Source organism: Procambarus clarkii, chromosome 1 (genome assembly GCF_040958095.1).
Source record: "Procambarus clarkii isolate CNS0578487 chromosome 1, FALCON_Pclarkii_2.0, whole genome shotgun sequence".
In the NCBI taxonomy this organism is placed as follows: domain Eukaryota; kingdom Metazoa; phylum Arthropoda; class Malacostraca; order Decapoda; family Cambaridae; genus Procambarus; species Procambarus clarkii.
Genome location: NC_091150.1, coordinates 31,203,283 through 31,225,029, shown reverse-complemented (window position 1 = coordinate 31,225,029; position 21,747 = coordinate 31,203,283). Strand labels below are relative to the sequence as shown.

Here is a 21,747-nt window from a genome sequence, read left to right as displayed (position 1 = left end):
TGATATTACGTCAACTGGAATGACGTCGATCTGACGTGTTTACGTCGACGTGACGTCGTCCTTACGTCGACTTGACGTTACTGGACCACATCCACCCCCCTCCTCCCGCCCCTTCCTGGAAGAAGGACAGTTTCCGGGTGGGGGGGGGGGGGGGGTGGGGGGAGGGAACATCAAGGACACGCTCCTTCTTTTTGGACTGAAAAAAGCCGAACTTTTCAGTGTAATTAAAGTGTGACCTGGAAACCTGACCTACACATGTGTATCCCTCCACACCTGCTGCTGCTGCTGTGTGCTGCAACACACACACACACACACACACGTGTGGGGGAGTCCTCCTCCTGCCCCCTCCCCCCCCCATAGCTTGATTGCAAAACAAATAAAGTTGCAATTCTGGAACCAAAGAGAAGTTCTCCAACCGGTTGACTCGAAATACGGATATCACACCGCGAACACGGGCATACGGATATCACACCGCGAACACGGCCATACGGATATCACACCGCGAACACGGCCATACGGATATCACACCGCGAACACGGCCATACGGATATCACACCGCGAACACGGCCATACGGATATCACACCGCGAACACGGGCATACGGATATCACACCGCGAACACGGCCATACGGATATCACACCGCGAACACGGCCATACGGATATCACACCGCGAACACGGCCATACGGATATCACACCGCGAACACGGCCATACGGATATCACACCGCGAACACGGGCATACGGATATCACACCGCGAACACGGGCATACGGATATCACACCGCGAACACGGCCATACGGATATCACACCGCGAACACGGCCATACGGATATCACACCGCGAACACGGGCATACGGATATCACACCGCGAACACGGGCATACGGATATCACACCGCGAACACGGGCATACGGATATCACACCGCGAACACGGGCATACGGATATCACACCGCGAACACGGCCATACGGATATCACACCGCGAACACGGCCATACGGATATCACACCGCGAACACGGCCATACGGATATCACACTGCGAACACGGCCATACGGATATCACACCGCGAACACGGCCATACGGATATCACACCGCGAACACGGCCATACGGATATCACATCGCGAACACGGCCATACGGATATCACTATATCAGCAACACTTACACTATATCAGCAACACTTACACTATATCAGCAACACTTACACTATATCAGCAACACTTACACTATATCAGCAACACCTACACTATATCAGCAACACTTACACTTTATCAGCAACACTTACACTATATCAGCAACAGTCTCTCGCCTCATACTACACAAGTAACATTGGACAATATTAACGCCAGCAGCTACGTGCACGGCACTGGTCAATACGTACACCAGCACGGACGTCAATACTTGCATAACACAGGACAATAATCTGGTTAAAAAGCCAGCCGTACGTGCTAAGTACACCCTATAAGCACGTGCACGTGAGTCATAATAAAACACTGGTAATGGAAACTGCGTACGTACATATCACCTAACACGTAATTAGCACGTAACCGGCACGTAAATCCATGGCGGTAAGAAACTTCAAGAAAGAAATCCGTGGCACGGTCAGTAACACTAGGCACGGTTAACAACACGGTCAGCAACACTAGGCACAGTTAACAACACTAGGCACGGTTAATAACACGGTCAGCAACACTAGGCACGGTCAGTAACACTAGGCACGGTTAACAACACTAGGCACAGTTAACAACACTAGGTACAGTTAACAACACGGTCAGTAACACTAGACACGGTTAACAACACTAGGCACGGTTAATAACACGGTCAGCAACACTAGGCACGGTCAGTAACACTAGGCACGGTTAACAACACTAGGCACAGTTAACAACACTAAGTACAGTTAACAACACGGTCAGTAACACTAGACACGGTTAACAACACTAGGCACGGTTAATAACACGGTCAGCAACATTAGACACAACAACACTAGGCACGGTTAATAACACGTTCAGCAACACTAGGCACGGTTAACAACACGGTCAGCAACACTAGGCACGGTTAACACGGTCAGTAACACTAGACACGGTTAACAACACTAGGCACGGTTAACAACACTAGGCACGGTTAACAACACTAGGCACGGTTAATAACACGTTCAGCAACACTAGGCACGGTTAATAACACGGTCAGCAACACTAGGCACGGTTAATAACACGGTCAGTAACACTAGACACGGTTAACAACACTAGGCACAGTTAATAACACGTTCAGCAACACTAGGCACGGTTAATAACACGGTCAGCAACACTAGGCACAGTTAACAACACTAGGCACGGTTAACAACACGGTCAGTAACACTAGACACGGTTAACAACACTAGGCACGGTTAACAACACGGTCAGTAACACTAGACACGGTTAACAACACTAGGCACGGTTAACAACACGGTCAGCAACACTAGGCACAGTTAACAACACTAGGCACGGTTAATAACACGGTCAGTAACACTAGACACGGTTAACAACACTAGGCACGGTCAGCAACACTAGACACAACACTAGGCACGGTCAGCAACACTAGACACAACACTAGGCACGGTTAATAACACGGTCAGCAACACAAAGCACGGTTAATAACACGGTCAGCAACACTAGACACGGTTAGCAACACGGTCAGCAACGCAAGGCACAGTTAACAACACGGTCAGCAACACTAGGCACAGTTAACAACACGGTCAGCAACACTAGGCACAGTTAACAACACGGTCAGCAACACTAGACACGGTTAGCAACACGGTCAGCAACGCAAGGCACAGTTAACAACACGGTCAGCAACACTAGGCACAGTTAACAACACGGTCAGCAACACTAGACACAGTTAACAACACGGTCAGCAACACTAGGCACAGTTAATAACACGGTCAGCAACACTTAGGCACAGTTAACAACACGGTCAGCAACACTAGGCACAGTTAACAACACGGTCAGCAACACTAGGCACAGTTAATAACACGGTCAGCAACACTTAGGCACAGTTAACAACACGGTCAGCAACACGGTCAGCAACACTTAGGCACAGTTAACAACACGGTCAGCAACACTAGGCACAGTTAACAACACGGTCAGCAACACTAGGCACAGTTAACAACACGGTCAGCAACACTAGGCACAGTTAACAACACGGTCAGCAACACTAGGCACAGTTAACAACACGGTCAGCAACACTAGACACAGTTAACAACACGGTCAGCAACACTAGGCACAGTTAACAACACGGTCAGCAACACTAGGCACAGTTAACAACACGGTCAGCAACACTAGGCACAGTTAACAACACGGTCAGCAACACTTAGGCACAGTTAACAACACGGTCAGCAACACTAGGCACAGTTAACAACACGGTCAGCAACACTAGGCACAGTTAACAACACGGTCAGCAACACTAGGCACAGTTAACAACACGGTCAGCAACACTAGGCACAGTTAACAACACGGTCAGCAACACTAGGCACAGGTTAACAACACGGTCAGCAACACTAGACACAGTTAACAACACGGTCAGCAACACTAGGCACAGTTAACAACACGGTCAGCAACACTAGGCACAGTTAACAACACGGTCAGCAACACTAGGCACAGTTAACAACACGGTCAGCAACACTTAGGCACAGTTAACAACACGGTCAGCAACACTAGGCACAGTTAACAACACGGTCAGCAACACTAGGCACAGTTAACAACACGGTCAGCAACACTTAGGCACAGTTAACAACACGGTCAGCAACACTAGGCACAGTTAACAACACGGTCAGCAACACTAGGCACAGTTAACAACACTAGACACGGAGCACAGCCCTGGACAACTACAAGGATACTGTATAACGGAACACATTCCATATAGGCAAGAAGGACACGTTCACATATATCCAGGTGCACGTAAGGTACCAGCAGGAGCACGTAAGATACCAGCAGGAGCACGTAAGATACCAGCAGGTGCACGTAAGATACCAGCAGGTGCACGTAGGGGGTAAGAGAAGGTGGAGCGCGGTACACAGGTTAAGTCACACGTACCAGTGGTGCTCCAGAGCAGCAGCAGCACTAGGTAATACATCCTGTTGGCCCGACGGCCAGTCACACACTGAGGCTCCACGTCTCCCTCGACCCCCACACTCTCGCTTCCCCCACCACCCTAACCCTTCTCCCACCTCTTCCCCCACCTCCCTCACTCTTCCTCCACCACCTCTTCTCCCTCTTTCCCCACCAATCCCCCTCTTCTCTGCCCCACCAACACCCCTCCAAACACCTTTTCTCATCTAATCACGATCAAGCTCCTTACCTTCATACACGCTCCCCCTCCTACCCCACCCCCCCTACTTTACCTTCACTCTCCCTATATTCCCCCACAACATTCACGACACACAACCCTCCCCCCAGCCTTCAACTCCTTCCGTCCCCTCCACAATTCCCTCCACCACTGTAACCCTCTGGCTAGCCATCTCTCCTGGTCAGCCTCCACAACTGGTCAGTCTCCACAACTGGTCAGTCTCCACAACTGGCCAGTCTCCACAACTGGTCAGCCTCCACAACTGACCAACCTCCACAACTGGCCAGCCTCCACAACTGGGCAGCCTTCACAACTGACCAGCCTCCACAACTGGCCAGCCTCCACAACTGACCAGTCTCCACAACTGCCCAGCCTCCACAACTGGCCAGCCTCCACAACTGGCCAGCCTCCACAACTGGCCAACCTCCACAACTGGCCAGCCCCCACAACTGGCCAGCCCCCACAACTGGCCAGCCTCACGCACGCGTGTACTTGTATGCGTGTTTGTTTATACAACAGGTACTTGTGCGGCGCGCATGCGCACGTCGATGTACTCACCTAAATGTGTCTCCACGGTCAAGCGCTGGCTCTTGAGCCCCGCCTAACCAGCATGGTACACTGATGCAATGACCCCCCCTCCCTCACTAACAACTCCCCTTGTTTAACACCACCTTATTCTGAACATGTCTTATCAGCCACACAATCTTCCATGTCGTTATCATGTCTCCTTGATCCGCCTCTGCAAATGTGGAGGTTGGCTTCAGTTATTTAATCACCTCATAAGATCCTCACAGTTCTGGTACGACCGCTGTATAGTGGGTCGTCGTACGACGTGCCTCATCTGTCGTGAGTAAGCGTTACTCAAAATTTTAAATTCAAAATTGAAATTCAAAAAATTACTGCGGCGAGTGAGAGGACCGTGAGTTACAGAGAACGTGAGTTACAGAAACGACGAGTTACAGAAAGAATGAGTTAGAGAAAGAGTGAGCGGAGCGTGGGTTACAGAGAGTGTGAGAAAAGTTGAGGGGTAGAGGCTAGGTAGCGTGGCGGTGACCGTTGGCTGGCCTCGTGCCTCCACGCTTGTCTCACCCGCACACACTACACGCGCACACACACACACACACACACACACACACACACACACACACACACACACACACACACACACACACACACACACACACACACACACACACACACACACACACACGCTATACACTCTCTCCTCACGCTAGACACACACGCTATACACTCTCCTCACGCTACACACACACGCTATACACTTTCTCCTCACGCTACACGCTACACCATACTCAAGATAGCCTCAAGATACTCACCCGCTACCCAACGAGCCATCGACCGCCTGTAACTGTACCTTGAGATCTGTACTATTACTGTAACCACCTCCCACTGTACTATCTCCGCGTTCTCCCCCCCCCCCCCAGCGCTAGGACAGCTGGGGAGGGGAAGAACCTGTCCCGGAGGTGAAGGGCATGAAGGGTAGTGAGGGCGGTCACTGAGAGAAAGTGAAGAGATAGAAGATGGGATGAAAGATAAGCTTAGTAAGAGAGGAAGATGAGAGAGATGCTTCCACCATCCTCATCTTTCTCAAGTTTAAGCTGAACAGGAGATTCTCCCCCCCCCCCCTACCCACCTTAAAACTACCGCTCAAGGAATTCTTTACCTTCTGGAAATACTCTGTTAATGGGACATTTTGTGGTGAGGTTTAATTAGCGTCTAATAATTCTTTTTAATCGACCAAATCTACTGATTTACACCACTCCTCACTCTGATCAGTTGAATACATTACTGCCACCGACGGAGGGGGAGCTACGGGCTCACCATAGCCCGTGCTACTTGGAACTTGTTCCAAGTAGTTAAATCTATAACAACAACGGAGCGGGAGACTCTGTCATTCACACCAGCACCTGTCTGTTGTTGTTGTTGTTAAAGATTTAGCTATTCAGGACGGAGTGTCCATGTAGCACGGGCTATGGTGAGCCCGTAAAGCACCTGTCTGTCACACCGGGCTCCTATAGCAAGACTACACTCTGCTTTCTCTACTTGGCCCTCACAAACACACACAACAATCACCTCTCTTTACCCAGCACGTCATCTCAAACAAAGTCCATTCCATGCACCCGCCAAACCCCCCCACTTGTTTATGAATGAAAAATGGTTTACACACGACTCAACCCGTTCTCACGCTAGGCTGCTTAAAGCAGCGGCCGTCCTCCCCAGACGCATTCATCAATTTTAAGATACCGTGTATTAAAAATTGGTTTGTTCTCATATGTAAATTAATATTCTTATACATTCAAATTGTATGTATAGTTTGGCGTAGGTTAAACATGCACAATATGCTAATATATAACAATATTAATTTATATTTAAGAAATCTATTCTGAATGAATAGCATGATAAAATTGATGAACGCGCCTTAGGGTCGGCCGCTGGATGGAATGGACTCGGTATGAGGCACGGGTTGTGCTTCACCCGTTGAGGAATCACCCGCAGGACACCCACCATGGGTGACGGGTGAGGCCATGCACCCGTCTACCTCCAACCTGTTCTCGCACTTTCGTATAGTCTTATTAAATACGTGCATATGTGACATACTAAACATACTAGTTTACCTTGAAAAGCTTCATAGAAAACACCGACCTTACCTAACCTTCTTAGTATGTTAAGATAAGCATCCTATTGCTTCGTAATTACAATTATTACTTAACCTATACCTATAATAGGTTAAGTAATAATTGTAATTACGAAGCAATAAGATGCTTATCTTAACATACTAAGAAGGTTAGGTAAGGTCGGTGTTTTCTATGAAGCTTTTCAAGGTAAACTAGTATGTTTAGTATGTCACATATGCACGTATTTAATAAGTCAATATTGACTGTAAGAAAGTGCGAGAACGGGTTGCAACCTCACCGCTCTCCGTGTCAGGCATCTGGCTGTAAAAAACCTACCCCCCTCTTAACCTCTTGCCTACCCCCAGCCCCCCCCCCTCTATGTAGGCTTAATTAAGATCATATGCCTACAAGTCACACACGCACAAATGACCTTTTCAGGACCACGAGGTTCACTAGTGAACTGGCAACAGCTCCCGAGAACAGCACCGCTGACTGTGAGACAAGCGGAGGACCCACAACCTTAGGGGGGGGGGCGTATACCCCCACCCTACTCTCCTCTCTCAAAACACTTACTGCTCACAACCCACGCCTCACAACCCACGCCTCACAACCCACGCCTCACAACCCACGCCTCACAACCCACGGCTTACACACACACACACACTCACAAATACTCACTCCCTTGTTATATGCCTATCACCCGCTAACAACCAGTCATCCACCTGTCAGTTGCAATATGGATAAATAATAGAGAAAACAAATAGCTGAGTGGCATGACTGGAGGAGTGAGTGGAGTGCCAGCCAGGAGACCCACTATGACTCTGTTTACCTAGCAGTAAATAGGTCTCTGGGAGTTATAGAGAGCTGCTACGGGCTGCTTCCTGTGTGTGTGTGTGTGTGTCCACTGTCATGTCTTCTATATTCACTCCCCCTTTTTCATAACCTAGTCACTTGGTCGTTCACTGTCGTTCTCCTTCTTATACCATTTTATATATAGAAGATTCGGTTGTGTCTTTGCTTTAGAGGCAATATTATTTTCATAGTTTATTTCCGGCTATCTTTGTACTGTAGGTTTATGTATTCGTTCTTAGTCCTGTTGCATCTTTACAAGTTTCCCTCTGCTCTTTGACTTCTGTATTTCTTCCACTTCCTTCTGCTTTTGGTTTTTGCTTCTTGACACTGTCGATTGAACCTCAGGTTATTATATTTCCTACTTTCTTCACTCTTATTGTTGATATGAATTCCTCTTCTGCCTCTTTGCATCTGAAAGTGAGGACTGTGAGAGGGAGGACTTGGTCCATCATTTCCTGGATAGTCTTCCCTCTAAGTTCACCTTTGTAAATGCACATTAATGACACTATGTAAAAGACACATCAAACACTTTATGTAGCATACATAAATCTGTGTATCTATGTATTTTACGTATGTTGCTTAGCCTAGCATTTTAAAAGCACTACAATCACTTTCTGTGGTTGATTGTTCAATAAATCCCTGAACTGTATGTTTGACAAATCTCTCACCCTGTCCGTGGAGGACAGATGAAAATGTATATATGCTGGTTAGCATTGTAAATGTATGGCTACGTCTGTGGTAGAAAAAATAATAATACAAAAAATGCATACCTCCCAGAAGCTCTCTCAAACTCACGTAATCCCCCTTTCTATAGTCTACTTTACCTGACCCCTTGTCTTATGGTCACTGTTTCCAGTTGGGGCACAATGGTCACTGTCTCCTAGTGGTATCTGGTGGTCCAGGTCCTCCAGGTCTTCTTCAGGTTGGGTGAGGATCAGGTCTAGTCGGCCTTCTGTAGTTCCTTTCATCTGATTCGGTGACCAAAGGTTTTGGTAAAGGTGGGAGGAGAGGACAAGGGATAAGGATGTGGAATCAGAAGATAGGGTGTGGATGAGGTATGAGTGGGAAGAAGAGTGTGGTGGCCTGTTCCCTATGGCTTGGTGGTAGTTGTGTTACTGTACATGAATTGTGGTGTTGGTGTGGTGATGGTGTGGTGTTGGTGTGGTGATGGTGTGGTGTTGGTGTGGTGTTGGTGTGGTGTTGGTGTGGTGTTGGTGTGGTGTTGCACAGGAGCTAGACTAGTTGGTGAAGGCGGTCTGTGGTGACCAGCTGCAGATGGACTGAATTTAGGGCTGTTGGGATGAAGTTCACCATAAAAACTCTACTTTCTCTTGTTAAGAAGTTTCTTTCCACAACTTACTCCAATTTAGCTCCCAACGTGTCGTCACCACTATGGGGGGGTTTCTCGATTCACAATCGTTCTCCCCCATGATTTAGGTCTCTCATAACTAGCAGTTTGGCTAGTGTGTTGTTGCTGCTCTCTGCAACTCATCTATGAATGTCTTGTTGTTGTCGTTATCGAATTGCTGTCTGGATCGTCCGTTGATTGTTGTTGGGTTGTAAATTACCAGGACTACCACCCTTTTTCCATCAGCTGTCAGGTGCCTCAGTGATGGTGGCTGTTTAGCCATTTGTATCCTGATTTTCTAGCTTCTCAAACTTTCCCTTTTCACATTACTAGGAGTGCCACCTCCTGCTCATTGTCTTTGTTTTATTTTTCTAATTTATTGGTTCCCGCTGGAAATATTGCATCAGAAATCATACTGTTTACTTTTCTTTCCACTATTGCATTTAAATCAGGTTCTGTTTCACTGACCCCCGTTCTCTTATTTCCTCTACTTTGTTTGTACCTCCATCAGTGTTTGTGTACCATACTCTGAGGCTCTTCTTGGACACCAGTTTTCCTGAATTCTCAGAGCATACCTGTTCTTAGAGCCTTTTCTGGTGTAGGTTGAATTGAGAGTTGGATGCAGCGCTAGTTGTGATGAGTGGCTGTGGAATGGGGTGAGGGGGCACAGTTGGAGTGAGAGGGAGGGACAGGGTGAGAGGGAGGGACAGGGTGAGAGGGAGGGACAGGGTGAGAGGGAGGGACAGGGTGAGAGGGAGGGACAGGGTGAGAGGGAGAGACAGGGTGAAGGGATCGCTGGGGTGAGAGGCAGAACTGGGGTGATGGGAGTGTGTGTGTGTACTCCCCTAGTTGTGCTTGCGGGGGTTGAGCTCTGGCTCTCTGGTCCCGCCTCTCAACTGCCAATCAATTGATGTACAGGTTCCTAAGCCTACTGGGCTCTATCATATCTACATTTGAAATTGTGTATAGAGTCTGCCTCCACCACATCACTGCTTAATAAAGGACTGGTGCCTAACCACTTGGACAGTCGGGGATTGAACGCCAACCTGCATGACGCGAGACCATCGCTCTACCGTCCAGCCCAAGTGGTTGTACAGTATGCGTGAGCGATTATGAGTGTGACACAAGAGAGAATGTGAGCGTGAGTGAACACTATATGACTCCCTCAGTCATCTTACCTCATAGCGGCACAACCTGTTCCGCTCCCCGGGGCCCTGACCACCACCACCACTCCACTGACAGCCTCTCAACAATCCTTCTCTAAATATCTCTATCAAATTTACATTATTTCATAGAAATTACGAACCTAAAGCAACTTGGGCGGCCTGTCAGGCCAAGAATCACGACTGTAGCAGCCAAAGATTCATCTTCCCGCCAAAAGGTACGCTGAAGCGTAAATTTGGTGACGAATGTTGAAAATCATTGAAAGTGGAACAGCCAAAGGATTGGCTGACTGGAGACTAGTGATGTGTGGCACTCCACGACGTAAGTTAATATCTAGTGCCATGGCGAAATATGTCACCGCCGGGACATAGCGAAGTCCTGGACAATTGAAACATACTTCAGAAAGTGAGGACAATTTCTTCTCAAATTAAAAATGTGGCCAAGAAATAGAAAATGGTTTAGAGGCCAGACTAGAGTAGAACAGTAGTAGAGTCGCTATGAACACACACTCAAGAGGAACATTTACTCCAGTGTTCAAGGAAGTATACACATCATTTAAGCGTTACGCTTTCTCGGTGTTCCTCGTTGGTGAAGCTTAGTGAACCAGCACATTTCTGACGTGGAAACCTGCCACAAAATATATTGAAAAATAAAATATTTTTTTTACCTGTCGAGGGGAAGCCGGGTTATTAGCGAACAATTTATACAACATAAAATAAATTATTGATATAATAATACAAGCTAAAATTAGGAAATTAATAATATTAAAGCAATATATTTGAAGCAACTAAAAATATTTTAAGAATATATTGAATATAACTAATAACGATAACTAACAGTTATTATGGGGGAGGAGCCCAACCTCCTCGATAATGAGGACTACACTACAGCCCGGGGTGGCCATAGCACTCCCCAGCAGGGTATAGGAAGCCTACAACACCCCTATCACCCAGGCTATCACGGGGGACATGTCCCCCCCCCCCCCTAGTGTGGAGCAGTCTACCAGCAGGCTCTACAGCAGCTGCTGCTGCCAAGATCTATCTGAAGACCTCACTTCAATTCTAAATTCCTTCTGAGTATATTCTATTAAACTTCAGAAAATGGGAGAAGGGGAATGTAAAGAAAATGGGAGAAAGGGAATGTACAGAAAATGGAATGTAAGTTATCATTCCAACAATGATGATGTGAGTGACTTGCTCGCCACACAGCCAGGTGTATCGTGACAACACCACCACCAACAGTCATCTAGATCACACTCTCCACTCAGCACAGTGCCAGGGGGATGGAACTCCGTTTGGCACTGTGCACCATCATCTCTGGCACAATTTACACCATCATAAAATTAGCGTTTGCTGACCACCGATCTCAACAGGTTTGGGCTGTTGCTGAGATTCGCTTGTTTCAGGTTAGGCAAAACAGTCTAATTGTTGTAACAGCGATGTGGATCGATGGGTAGGAGAAAGCTGAAGAGTATTCCCACAGTGAAGAGTCAAGACACCTGACCTGATGAATAACTTCTTCCAAATCATGAAGATTAGCAAAGCTGGAAACTGCTTTTAACTTGACAATGGCTCAAGTGGAGTGACAAAGCTTAAGAGAGTGAGACATGGTCCCACACACACTCTGACTGCTTCATCATGGGAAGAGAAATGATGAATACATGGTTGATGAGTAAGATCGTCATTGTAAGATCGGAGCTGAGAGGGTTATAGCGAGCCTCATATTCCCCACAGCTGCAGGTGTGGCCCGCTGGTGGGGAGGACTAGCTTGAGATGTGGCCCGCTGGTGGAGGACCAGCTTGAGATGTGGCCCGCTGGTGGAGGACCAGCTTGAGATGTGGCCCGCTGGTGGAGGACCAGCTTGAGATGTGGCCCGCTGGTAAAGGACCAGCTTGAGATGTGGCCCGCTGGTGGGGAGGACCAGCTTGAGATGTGGCCCGCTGGTGGAGGACCAGCTTGAGATGTGGCCCGGACCTACACCCTGGCCGCCGCCTGTGTCAGAAGCAAGGAAGGTGTTCGGTGGGACGAGCAGCGGCCGGTAAGGTCCGGCTGGCATCCCACACCAAGAGTAACTCTTGCTCACGCGGCCGCCGCTACAGTCCCGCAAGCACACTCACCCGCATCACCTGCCCCCGCCTCCCCCCAACGCTGCCTTTACGACCCTCTAACGCACACACTCTCCCAACTCCTGGAGCGTCCACCGCCGCTGCTTGGTCACCCAGGCCGTTATAGGGAGGCTGGGACGCATCTAGCCGCGCTGGTCGTGTGCTCGCTAATGACAATTACCGTTAAAGGGAGTCATCTGCTTGCTGAAATATCCGGTTTTTCCAACTACAATGTACAGCTAAATCTACATTATACAATATATATTTATAATATGTCGTATGCTGGTATACCGTTACCTTGAGGTTATCTTGCGATGATTTCGGGGCTCAACGTCCCCGCGGCCCGGTCCTAGACCAGACCTCCTGGTTGCTGGACTGGTCAACCAGGCTGCTGGACGCGGCTTGCTAAGACCCACAATGGTCCTCACTACGCTCTGTAGACCTGGAGGGTGAGGTGGCACTCAAGCACTAGAGCAGACTCTGTACACCTGGAGGTTGAGGTGGCACTCAAGCACTAGAGCAGACTCTGTACACCTGGAGGTTGAGGTGGCACTCAAGCCTAGAGCAGACTCTGTGGACCTGGAGGTTGAGGTGGCACTCAAGCCTAGAGCAGACTCTGTACACCTGGAGGTTGAGGTGGCACTCAAGCCTAGAGCAGACTCTGTGGACCTGGAGGTTGAGGTGGCACTCAAGCCTAGAGCAGACTCTGTACACCTGGAGGTTGAGGTGGCACTCAAGCCTAGAGCAGACTCTGTGGACCTGGAGGTTGAGGTGGCACTCAAGCCTAGAGCAGACTCTGTGGACCTGAAGGGTGAGGTGGCACTCAAGCCTAGAGCAGACTCTGTGGACCTGGAGGTTGAGGTGGCACTCAAGCCTAGAGCAGACTCTGTGGACCTGAAGGGTGAGGTGGCACTCAAGCCTAGAGCAGACTCTGTGGACCTGGAGGTTGAGGTGGCACTCAAGCACTAGAGCAGACTCTGTACACCTGGAGGTTGAGGTGGCACTCAAGCCTAGAGCAGACTCTGTGGACCTGGAGGTTGAGGTGGCACTCAAGCCTAGAGCAGACTCTGTGGACCTGGAGGTTGAGGTGGCACTCAAGCACTAGAGCAGACTCTGTGGACCTGGAGGTTGAGGTGGCACTCAAGCACTAGAGCAGACTCTGTACACCTGGAGGTTGAGGTGGCACTCAAGCCTAGAGCAGACTCTGTGGACCTGGAGGTTGAGGTGGCACTCAAGCACTAGAGCAGACTCTGTACACCTGGAGGTTGAGGTGGCACTCAAGCCTAGAGCAGACTCTGTGGACCTGGAGGTTGAGGTGGCACTCAAGCCTAGAGCAGACTCTGTGGACCTGGAGGGTGAGGTGGCACTCAAGCCTAGAGCAGACTCTGTGGACCTGGAGGTTGAGGTGGCACTCAAGCACTAGAGCAGACTCTGTACACCTGGAGGTTGAGGTGGCACTCAAGCCTAGAGCAGACTCTGTGGACCTGGAGGTTGAGGTGGCACTTAAGCCTAGAGCAGACTCTGTGGACCTGGAGGGTGAGGTGGCACTCAAGCCTAGAGCAGACTCTGTGGACCTGAAGGGTGAGGTGGCACTCAAGCCTAGAGCAGACTCTGTGGACCTGGAGGTTGAGGTGGCACTCAAGCCTAGAGCAGACTCTGTGGACCTGAAGGGTGAGGTGGCACTCAAGCCTAGAGCAGACTCTGTGGACCTGGAGGTTGAGGTGGCACTCAAGCCTAGAGCAGACTCTGTGGACCTGAAGGGTGAGGTGGCACTCAAGCCTAGAGCAGACTCTGTGGACCTGGAGGTTGAGGTGGCACTCAAGCCTCGAGCAGACTCTGTGGGCCTGAAGGGTGAGGTGGCACTCAAGCCTAGAGCAGACTCTGTGGACCTGGAGGGTGAGGTGGCACTCAAGCCTAGAGCAGACTCTGTGGACCTGAAGGGTGAGGTGGCACTCAAGCCTAGAGCAGACTCTGTGGACCTGGAGGGTGAGGTGGCACTCAAGCCTAGAGCAGACTCTGCATTACACAGATCTCCTGTACATGTCAGAGCCTGGCATCTTGGAGTGGGTTCATGTGAACTTTACCATCATTGCACAACAGACTGTTGCAACACACACTGCCAGGGAGACCACATTCCTGCAGCAAGTGAGCTAGCGTAACTAGTAGTGGTGACGCCAGCCGTTCCCGCTGAGCACACACAACCACTCTAAGGAAATATGATCACAACATACATGATACTGAGGAGACTATATGAGGTGGGACAAGGACAGCCTCTTGAAATTGAGAGGAGGTATTGGCTAAGAAGACACAAGTCGTAACTAGAAGCGTATGAGGAATTTTGACTCTCTCACATCCGTATAGATTATATTCTAGACGAATGAGGTTACTCTATTTGGGGTAGTTTGACTGGCAGACTTTTTCTGGCAGGTCCAATTATATGTGGATATATCGGATTTGTTGTGACCAGCGCTGATTGTTGTAGGGTTGTTGCCTGTCGTAGTTGTAGCTCAGTTGTAGACTGTGAGAACTCACCTAATTGTGCTTGCGGGGGTTGAGCTCTGACTCTTTGGTCCCGCCTCTCAACGGTCAATCAACTAATGTACAGGCTCCTGAGCCTACTGGGCTCTATCATATCAACACTTGAAGCTGTGTATGGAGTCAGCCTCCACCACATCACTTCCTAATGCATTCCATTTGTCTACTACTCTGACACTGAAAAATTCTTTCTAACGTTTCTATGGCTCATTTGGGCACTCAATTTCCACCTGGGTCCCCTAGTGCGTGTGCCCCTTGTGTTAAATAGTCTGTCTTTATCTACCCTATCAATTCCTCTGAGAATCTTGTATGTGGTGATCATGTCTCCTCTAACTCTTCTGTCGCCCAGTGACGTGAGGTTTAATTCCCGTAGTCTCTCCTCGTAGCTCATACCCCTCAGTTCGGGCACTAGTCTGGTGGCAAACCTTTGAACCTTTTCCAGTTTAGTCTTATGCTTGACTAGATATGGACTCCATGCTGGAGCCGCATACTCCAGGATTGGTCTGACATATGTGGTATACAAAGTTCAGAAAGATTCCATACACAAGTTTCTAAAGGCCGTTCTTATGTTAGCCAACCTGGTGTGTGTGTGAGTGTGTGAGTGTGTGAGTGTGTGTGTGTGTGTGTGTGTGTGTGTGTGTGTGTGTGTGTGTGTGTGTGTGTGTGTGTGTGTGTGTGTGTGTGTGTACTCACCTATATGTACTCACCTATATGTGCTTGCAGGATCGAGCATTGACTCTTGGATCCCGCCTTTCGAGCATCGGTTGTTTACAGCAATGACTCCTGTCCCATTTCCCTATCATACCTGGTTTTAAAATTATGAATAGTATTTGCTTCCACAACCTGTTCCTGAAGTGCATTCCATTTCCCCACTACTCTCACGCTAAAAGAAAACTTCCTTACATCTCTGTGACTCATCTGAGTTTCAAGCTTCCATCCATGTCCTCTCGTTCTGTTACTATTCCGTGTGAACATTTCGTCTATGTCCACTCTGTCAATTCCTCTGAGTATCTTATACGTTCCTATCATGTCCCCCCTCTCCCTTCTTCTTTCTAGTGTCGTAAGGCACAGTTCCCTCAGGCGCTCTTCATACCCCATCCCTCGTAGCTCTGGGACGAGTCTCGTTGCAAACCTCTGAACCTTGTGTGTGTGTGTGTGTGTGTGTGTGTGTGTGTGTGTGTGTGTGTGTGTGTGTGTGTGTGTGTGTGTGTGTGTGCAAAGATCACGACCCACCAGACTCAAACAATGTAAATGTTTGCGGCCACTTTCCTACCCAAGGAGAGTAGTGGTTCGGCCAGCACTCTCTATCCTCACACACACACTACTCCTACATTCTTCCTCTAGTCTTCTTCTTTTCTCTCACCTCCTCCTCCTCCTCCTCCTCCCTCCTCTTCCTGCAGAGATGTGATGATATAACAGGGGCCCAGATCTCGCCACGAGTGTCGCCGGGATTTGGTTAGTCGTGAAACTTGTGAAGTTAAGTTCCATGACCAACCAACACATATGGAGGGCAGCATCGCCGGTGTAGCGGTGACGGGACCAGTACTGGCGGTGGGGAGACTACTAGCGGCTTGGGTTCGAATCCTTTGAGGGGTCATAGAGTTACATAGTGATATATGCATGCTTAGGCTTTGATCTCATATACACGTAAGTATTACCACATATGGTTAGGCGTGCCAACACCCACGTGACCAGTCTCCAGGCGTACCAACACCCACGTGACCAGTCTCCAGGCGTACCAACACCCACGTGACCAGTCTCCAGGCGTACCAACACCCACGTGACCAGTCTCCAGGCGTACCAACACCCACGTGACCAGTCTCCAGGCGTACCAACACCCACGTGTCCGGCTCCAGGCGTACCAACACCCACGTGTCCGGCTCCAGGCGTGCCAACACCTACGTGTCCGGCTCCAGGCGTGCCAACACCTACGTGTCCGGCTCCAGGCGTGCCAACACCCACGTGTCCGGCTCCAGGCGTGCCAACACCCACGTGTCCGGCTCCAGGCGTGCCAACACCCACGTGTCCGGCTCCAGGCGTGCCAACACCCACGTGTCCGGCTCCAGGCGTGCCAATAAACGAGCGGATAACGAGTCAATTTAGGTGTTAATATCGTCGTTGATACCTACGACGCAACTCAATTATCTGGTCGCCATAAATTTTGTATTTTTTCAATATCACAAAACCTCGATCAGCGAGGCGGCGACCCCACTGAAATGTGTTTACACTCCCTCCTCTCCCTCCACTCCCCTGGTGCCACTCCCTCCTCTCCCTCCACTCCCTGGTGCCACTCCCTCCACTCCCTCCACTCCCCTGGTGCCACTCCCTCCACTCCCTGGTGCCACTCCCTCCACTCCCCTGGTGCCACTCCCTCCACTCCCTGGTGCCACTCCCTCCACTCCCCTGGTGCCTCTCCCTCCACTCCCCTGGTGCCACTCCCTCCACTCCCTGGTGCCACTCCCTCCACTCCCTCCACTCCCCTGGTGCCACTCCCTCCACTCCCCTGGTGCCACTCCCTCCACTCCCCTGGTGCCACTCCCTCCACTCCCCTGGTGCCACTCCCTCCACTCCCTGGTGCCACTCCCTCCACTCCCCTGGTGCCACTCCCTCCACTCCCCTGGTGCCACTCCCTCCACTCCCTGGTGCCACTCCCTCCACTCCCCTGGTGCCACTCCCTCCACTCCCTGGTGCCACTCCCTCCACTCCCTGGTGCCACTCCCTCCACTCCCCTGGTGCCACTCCCTCCACTCCCCTGGTGCCACTCCCTCCACTCCCCTAGTGCCACTCCCTCCACTCCCCTGGTGCCACTCCCTCCACTCCCCTGGTGCCACTCCCTGGTGCCACTCCCTCCACTCCCCTGGTGCCACTCCCTCCACTCCCTGGTGCCACTCCCTCCACTCCCCTGGTGCCACTCCCTCCACTCCCCTGGTGCCACTCCCTCCACTCCCCTGGTGCCACTCCCTCCACTCCCCTAGTGCCACTCCCTCCACTCCCCTGGTGCCACTCCCTCCACTCCCCTGGTGCCACTCCCTCCACTCCCCTGGTGCCACTCCCTGGTGCCACTCCCTGCTCTCCCCTGGTGCCACTCCCTGGTGCCACTCCCTGCTCTCCCCTGGTGCCACTCCCTGGTGCCACTCAACAACAACCGACGACGACGACGACGACGTCACGACGACGACGTCACGACGACGACGTCACGACGACGACGTCACCACCACGACGACGTCACCACCACGACGACGTCACCACCACGACGTCACCACCACGACGTCACCACCACGACGTCACCACGACGTCACCACCACGACGACGTCACCACGACGACGTCACCACCAGGACTCTGGGTTATGGCTGAGACCTCCACCATCTGAGTCACTCTGCCACAGGTGAGTGCTGAGAATTCAGGACAAGTGATTTTATTTGCGTACTTCTGCAGTCTCCTGATGAGCGAAGGACTCAGGTTCAATCCCCGGGCGGGACAGAAACGGTTGGGCACGTTTCCTTTCACCTAGTGCCTCTGTTTACCTAGCAGTAAATAGAGGCTTCCGGTTCCCGCTAACGGTAATTAATGACAGCCATTCAGGGCTATTATAAAGTTTACGAGAGTTTACGAAAGTTTACTTTGTCTGTGTAATGGGTGGACGTGGTCAGTCGCAGGACTTCCTGCGGGCCGGGTCCCCCCCCCCCCCCGCTGTCAGGGCAAGATGGCGACCACATAACGGCCTACCCCAGCCTCCCACACCTGGCTCCCGCCCACACCTGGTTCCCGCCCACACCTGACTCCCGCCCGTGTCATCCACCACCGTCGTCAGGTCAGGGGCGCTTCCCACACACACACACACACACGCCTCGTCACGTGGTTGATGAGGCGACTAAGTACCGTAGGGCTCTGACGCCCTTCTCATACCGGAAACAGGTACCAGAAAGGCAGGCAATAACTGATTATATATATATATATATATATATATATATATATATATATATATATATATATATATATATATATATATATATATATATATATATATATATATATATATATATATATATATATATATAGACATAAATATTTCATTTACTTTTTCTGATCGTTAAAATTTCCGAAATGTGTTGCATAACACAATTTCTAAAGATCCAAAGGTTAGACATAACCTAACATACCCAAACACTTCCACCCAACTATGAAGAGACTGGAGCCTGTCCTCAGATAAATTCCATTAGGTGAGTACATTACCATGAGAAACTAACACCCATCGTCAAATCACCTGGATAACTAGTTATCTTGATATCTGTGATGGTCTGAAAGTATATTTCGGTTCCAGTAATAGTCAACATTTAAGCTAACAAACTTCGTCGTAAACAGAGATTATTAACAAGGTATAACTTTACTGTAATAGAAATCGTTAGTTTAAAATGCAAAAAGTTTATGCTGATTTTTTTTTGTAAATGGAATTCTCGGGCACAATGAACCTTAATGATAAGATAACGTAACCAGGAACATCCATTATATAACCTGTAGTTTCACCTCATGGTGCTAGGTGGATGGGCGCCGTGCTCCAGCAGCTGAGCCTCTACTGCCTCCGTACATGTTAACGAGAGCATCAAATGGCCTTCAGCCACACGCGTCAGGCTAAATAAAACTCTACAATGAGCTTTGGAGAGTTAATTTTTCTTTAGAAATATTAAGATTCGTGTTAAACTCTCTGATCTAAGCCTGTCGGTCACGACACATGTGTGTGTCTGTCTGTCTCCTGCGTACACACACCCCGTCGTGTTGGACGGGGGCGTCACTCAGCCGTCTAGGAGGATCAGCACGAAGCCTTAAGTCCACCAGAGACGAGCACAAGCGGATCTTGCGGTTTGCTTTGTCTTGTAGCTTGGGTGGTGTTACCCTGGGAGCTGGAGCGTTGAGTGCCGGCCCCTGCTCTATTAGGGTGGGACGCACATCTCCTCCACCACCAGGGTGGGAGGCACATCTCCTCCACCACCAGGGTGGGAGGCACATCTCCACCACCACCAGGGTGGGACGCACATCTCCACCACCACCAGGGAGGGACGCACATCTCCTCCACCACCAGGGTGGGAGGCACATCTCCACCACCACCAGGGTGGGACGCACATCTCCACCACCACCAGGGAGGGACGCACATCACCACCAGGGAGGGAGGCACATCTCCACCACCACCAGGGAGGGAGGCACATCACCACCAGGGAGGGACGCACATCTCCTCCACCACCAGGGTGGGGAGGCACATCTCCTCCACCACCAGGGTGGGAGACACATCTCCATCACCAGGGAGGGAGGCACATCTCCAACACCAGGGAGGGAGGCACATCTCCTCCACCAGGGTGGGAGGCACATCTCCACCACCAGGGAGAGAGGCACATCTCCTCCACCAGGGTGGGAGACACATCTCCACCACCAGGGTGGGAGGCACATCTCCTCCACCAGGGTGGGAGGCACATCTCCTCCACCAGGGTGGGAGACACATCTCCTCCACCAGGGTGGGAGGCACATCTCCTCCACCAGGGTGGGAGACACATCTCCACCACCAGGGTGGGAGGCACATCTCCTCCACCAGGGTGGGAGGCACATCTCCTCCACCAGGGTGGGAGGCACATCTCCACCACCAGGGAGAGAGGCACATCTCCTCCACCAGGGTGGGAGACACATCTCCACCACCAGGGTGGGAGGCACATCTCCTCCACCAGGGTGGGAGGCACATCTCCTCCACCAGGGTGGGAGACACATCTCCACCACCAGGGTGGGAGGCACATCTCCTCCACCAGGGTGGGAGACACATCTCCACCACCAGGGTGGGAGGCACATCTCCTCCACCAGGGTGGGAGGCACATCTCCTCCACCAGGGTGGGAGGCACATCTCCTCCACCAGGGTGGGAGACACATCTCCACCACCAGGGTGGGAGGCACATCTCCTCCACCAGGGTGGGAGGCACATCTCCTCCACCAGGGTGGGAGGCACATCTCCTCCACCAGGGAGAGAGGCACATCTCCTCCACCAGGGTGGGAGGCACATCTCCACCACCAGGGTGGGAGGCACATCTCCTCCACCAGGGTGGGAGGCACATCTCCTCCACCAGGGTGGGAGGCACATCTCCTCCACCAGGGTGGGAGGCACATCTCCACCACCAGGGAGAGAGGCACATCTCCACCACCACCAAAGAGGGACGCACATCTTCTCCACCACCAGGGTGGGAGGCACATCTCCACCACCAGGGTGGGAGGCACATCTCCTCCACCACCAGGGTGGGAGACACATCTCCACCACCAGGGAGGGAGGCACATCTCCTCCACCAGGGTGGGAGGCACATCTCCACCACCAGGGAGAGAGGCACATCTCCAGGGAGGGAGATGTGCACCTTGCAAACAACACAACACACACACGGACACACAAACTGTTCTCTGCCAAATTTAAGGTTCAGTCTTGAGGTTCGTGGTCTTGGGTGACTTAGATGAAGCTACGTTACACCTCTTGACCCATCTCTTGGTTACACTTGTCTGCCCAAGACTCCTCAGCGAGGCCCTCACCTGCCTTCAAGTGCATTACGGTCGTGGAAACCAATAACGCATTAGTTGTTTGATATGAAATCCCCAAAACAGACTTATTTGGAGCCCACTCGTCTAATACGTTGCATTTTGTTACGGTATTAACTAATTCGTTAAAAATACGACGTCCAGAATTAGTGAAAGTTAAGAAAACACTGTTAAATTGACTTTTTATATGCACTGGCCTCGAGAGGTTAGGTGGGTTGCTTGGGTTAGTACGTCTTT

General features: G+C 50.7%; 1 protein-coding gene across 3 annotated transcripts in view; it reads right to left on the bottom strand.

The window, feature by feature from the left end:
* The window catches only part of LOC123763058 (uncharacterized), a 307,648-nt gene that overhangs the window by 54,789 nt on the left and 231,112 nt on the right, over positions 1-21,747 (bottom strand). For 2 of the 3 annotated variants that reach the window (XM_045750040.2, XM_045750206.2), the window contains exon 1: positions 4,063-4,141. The exons of the other annotated variant lie outside the window; for it this stretch is intronic. In XM_045750040.2, coding sequence (XP_045605996.2) covers positions 4,063-4,102 — 40 coding nt within the window. In that variant the 5' untranslated portion in view covers positions 4,103-4,141. Of the gene's footprint in view, positions 1-4,062; positions 4,142-21,747 lie in introns of those variants that run through there. 3 annotated transcript variants of the gene reach the window in all.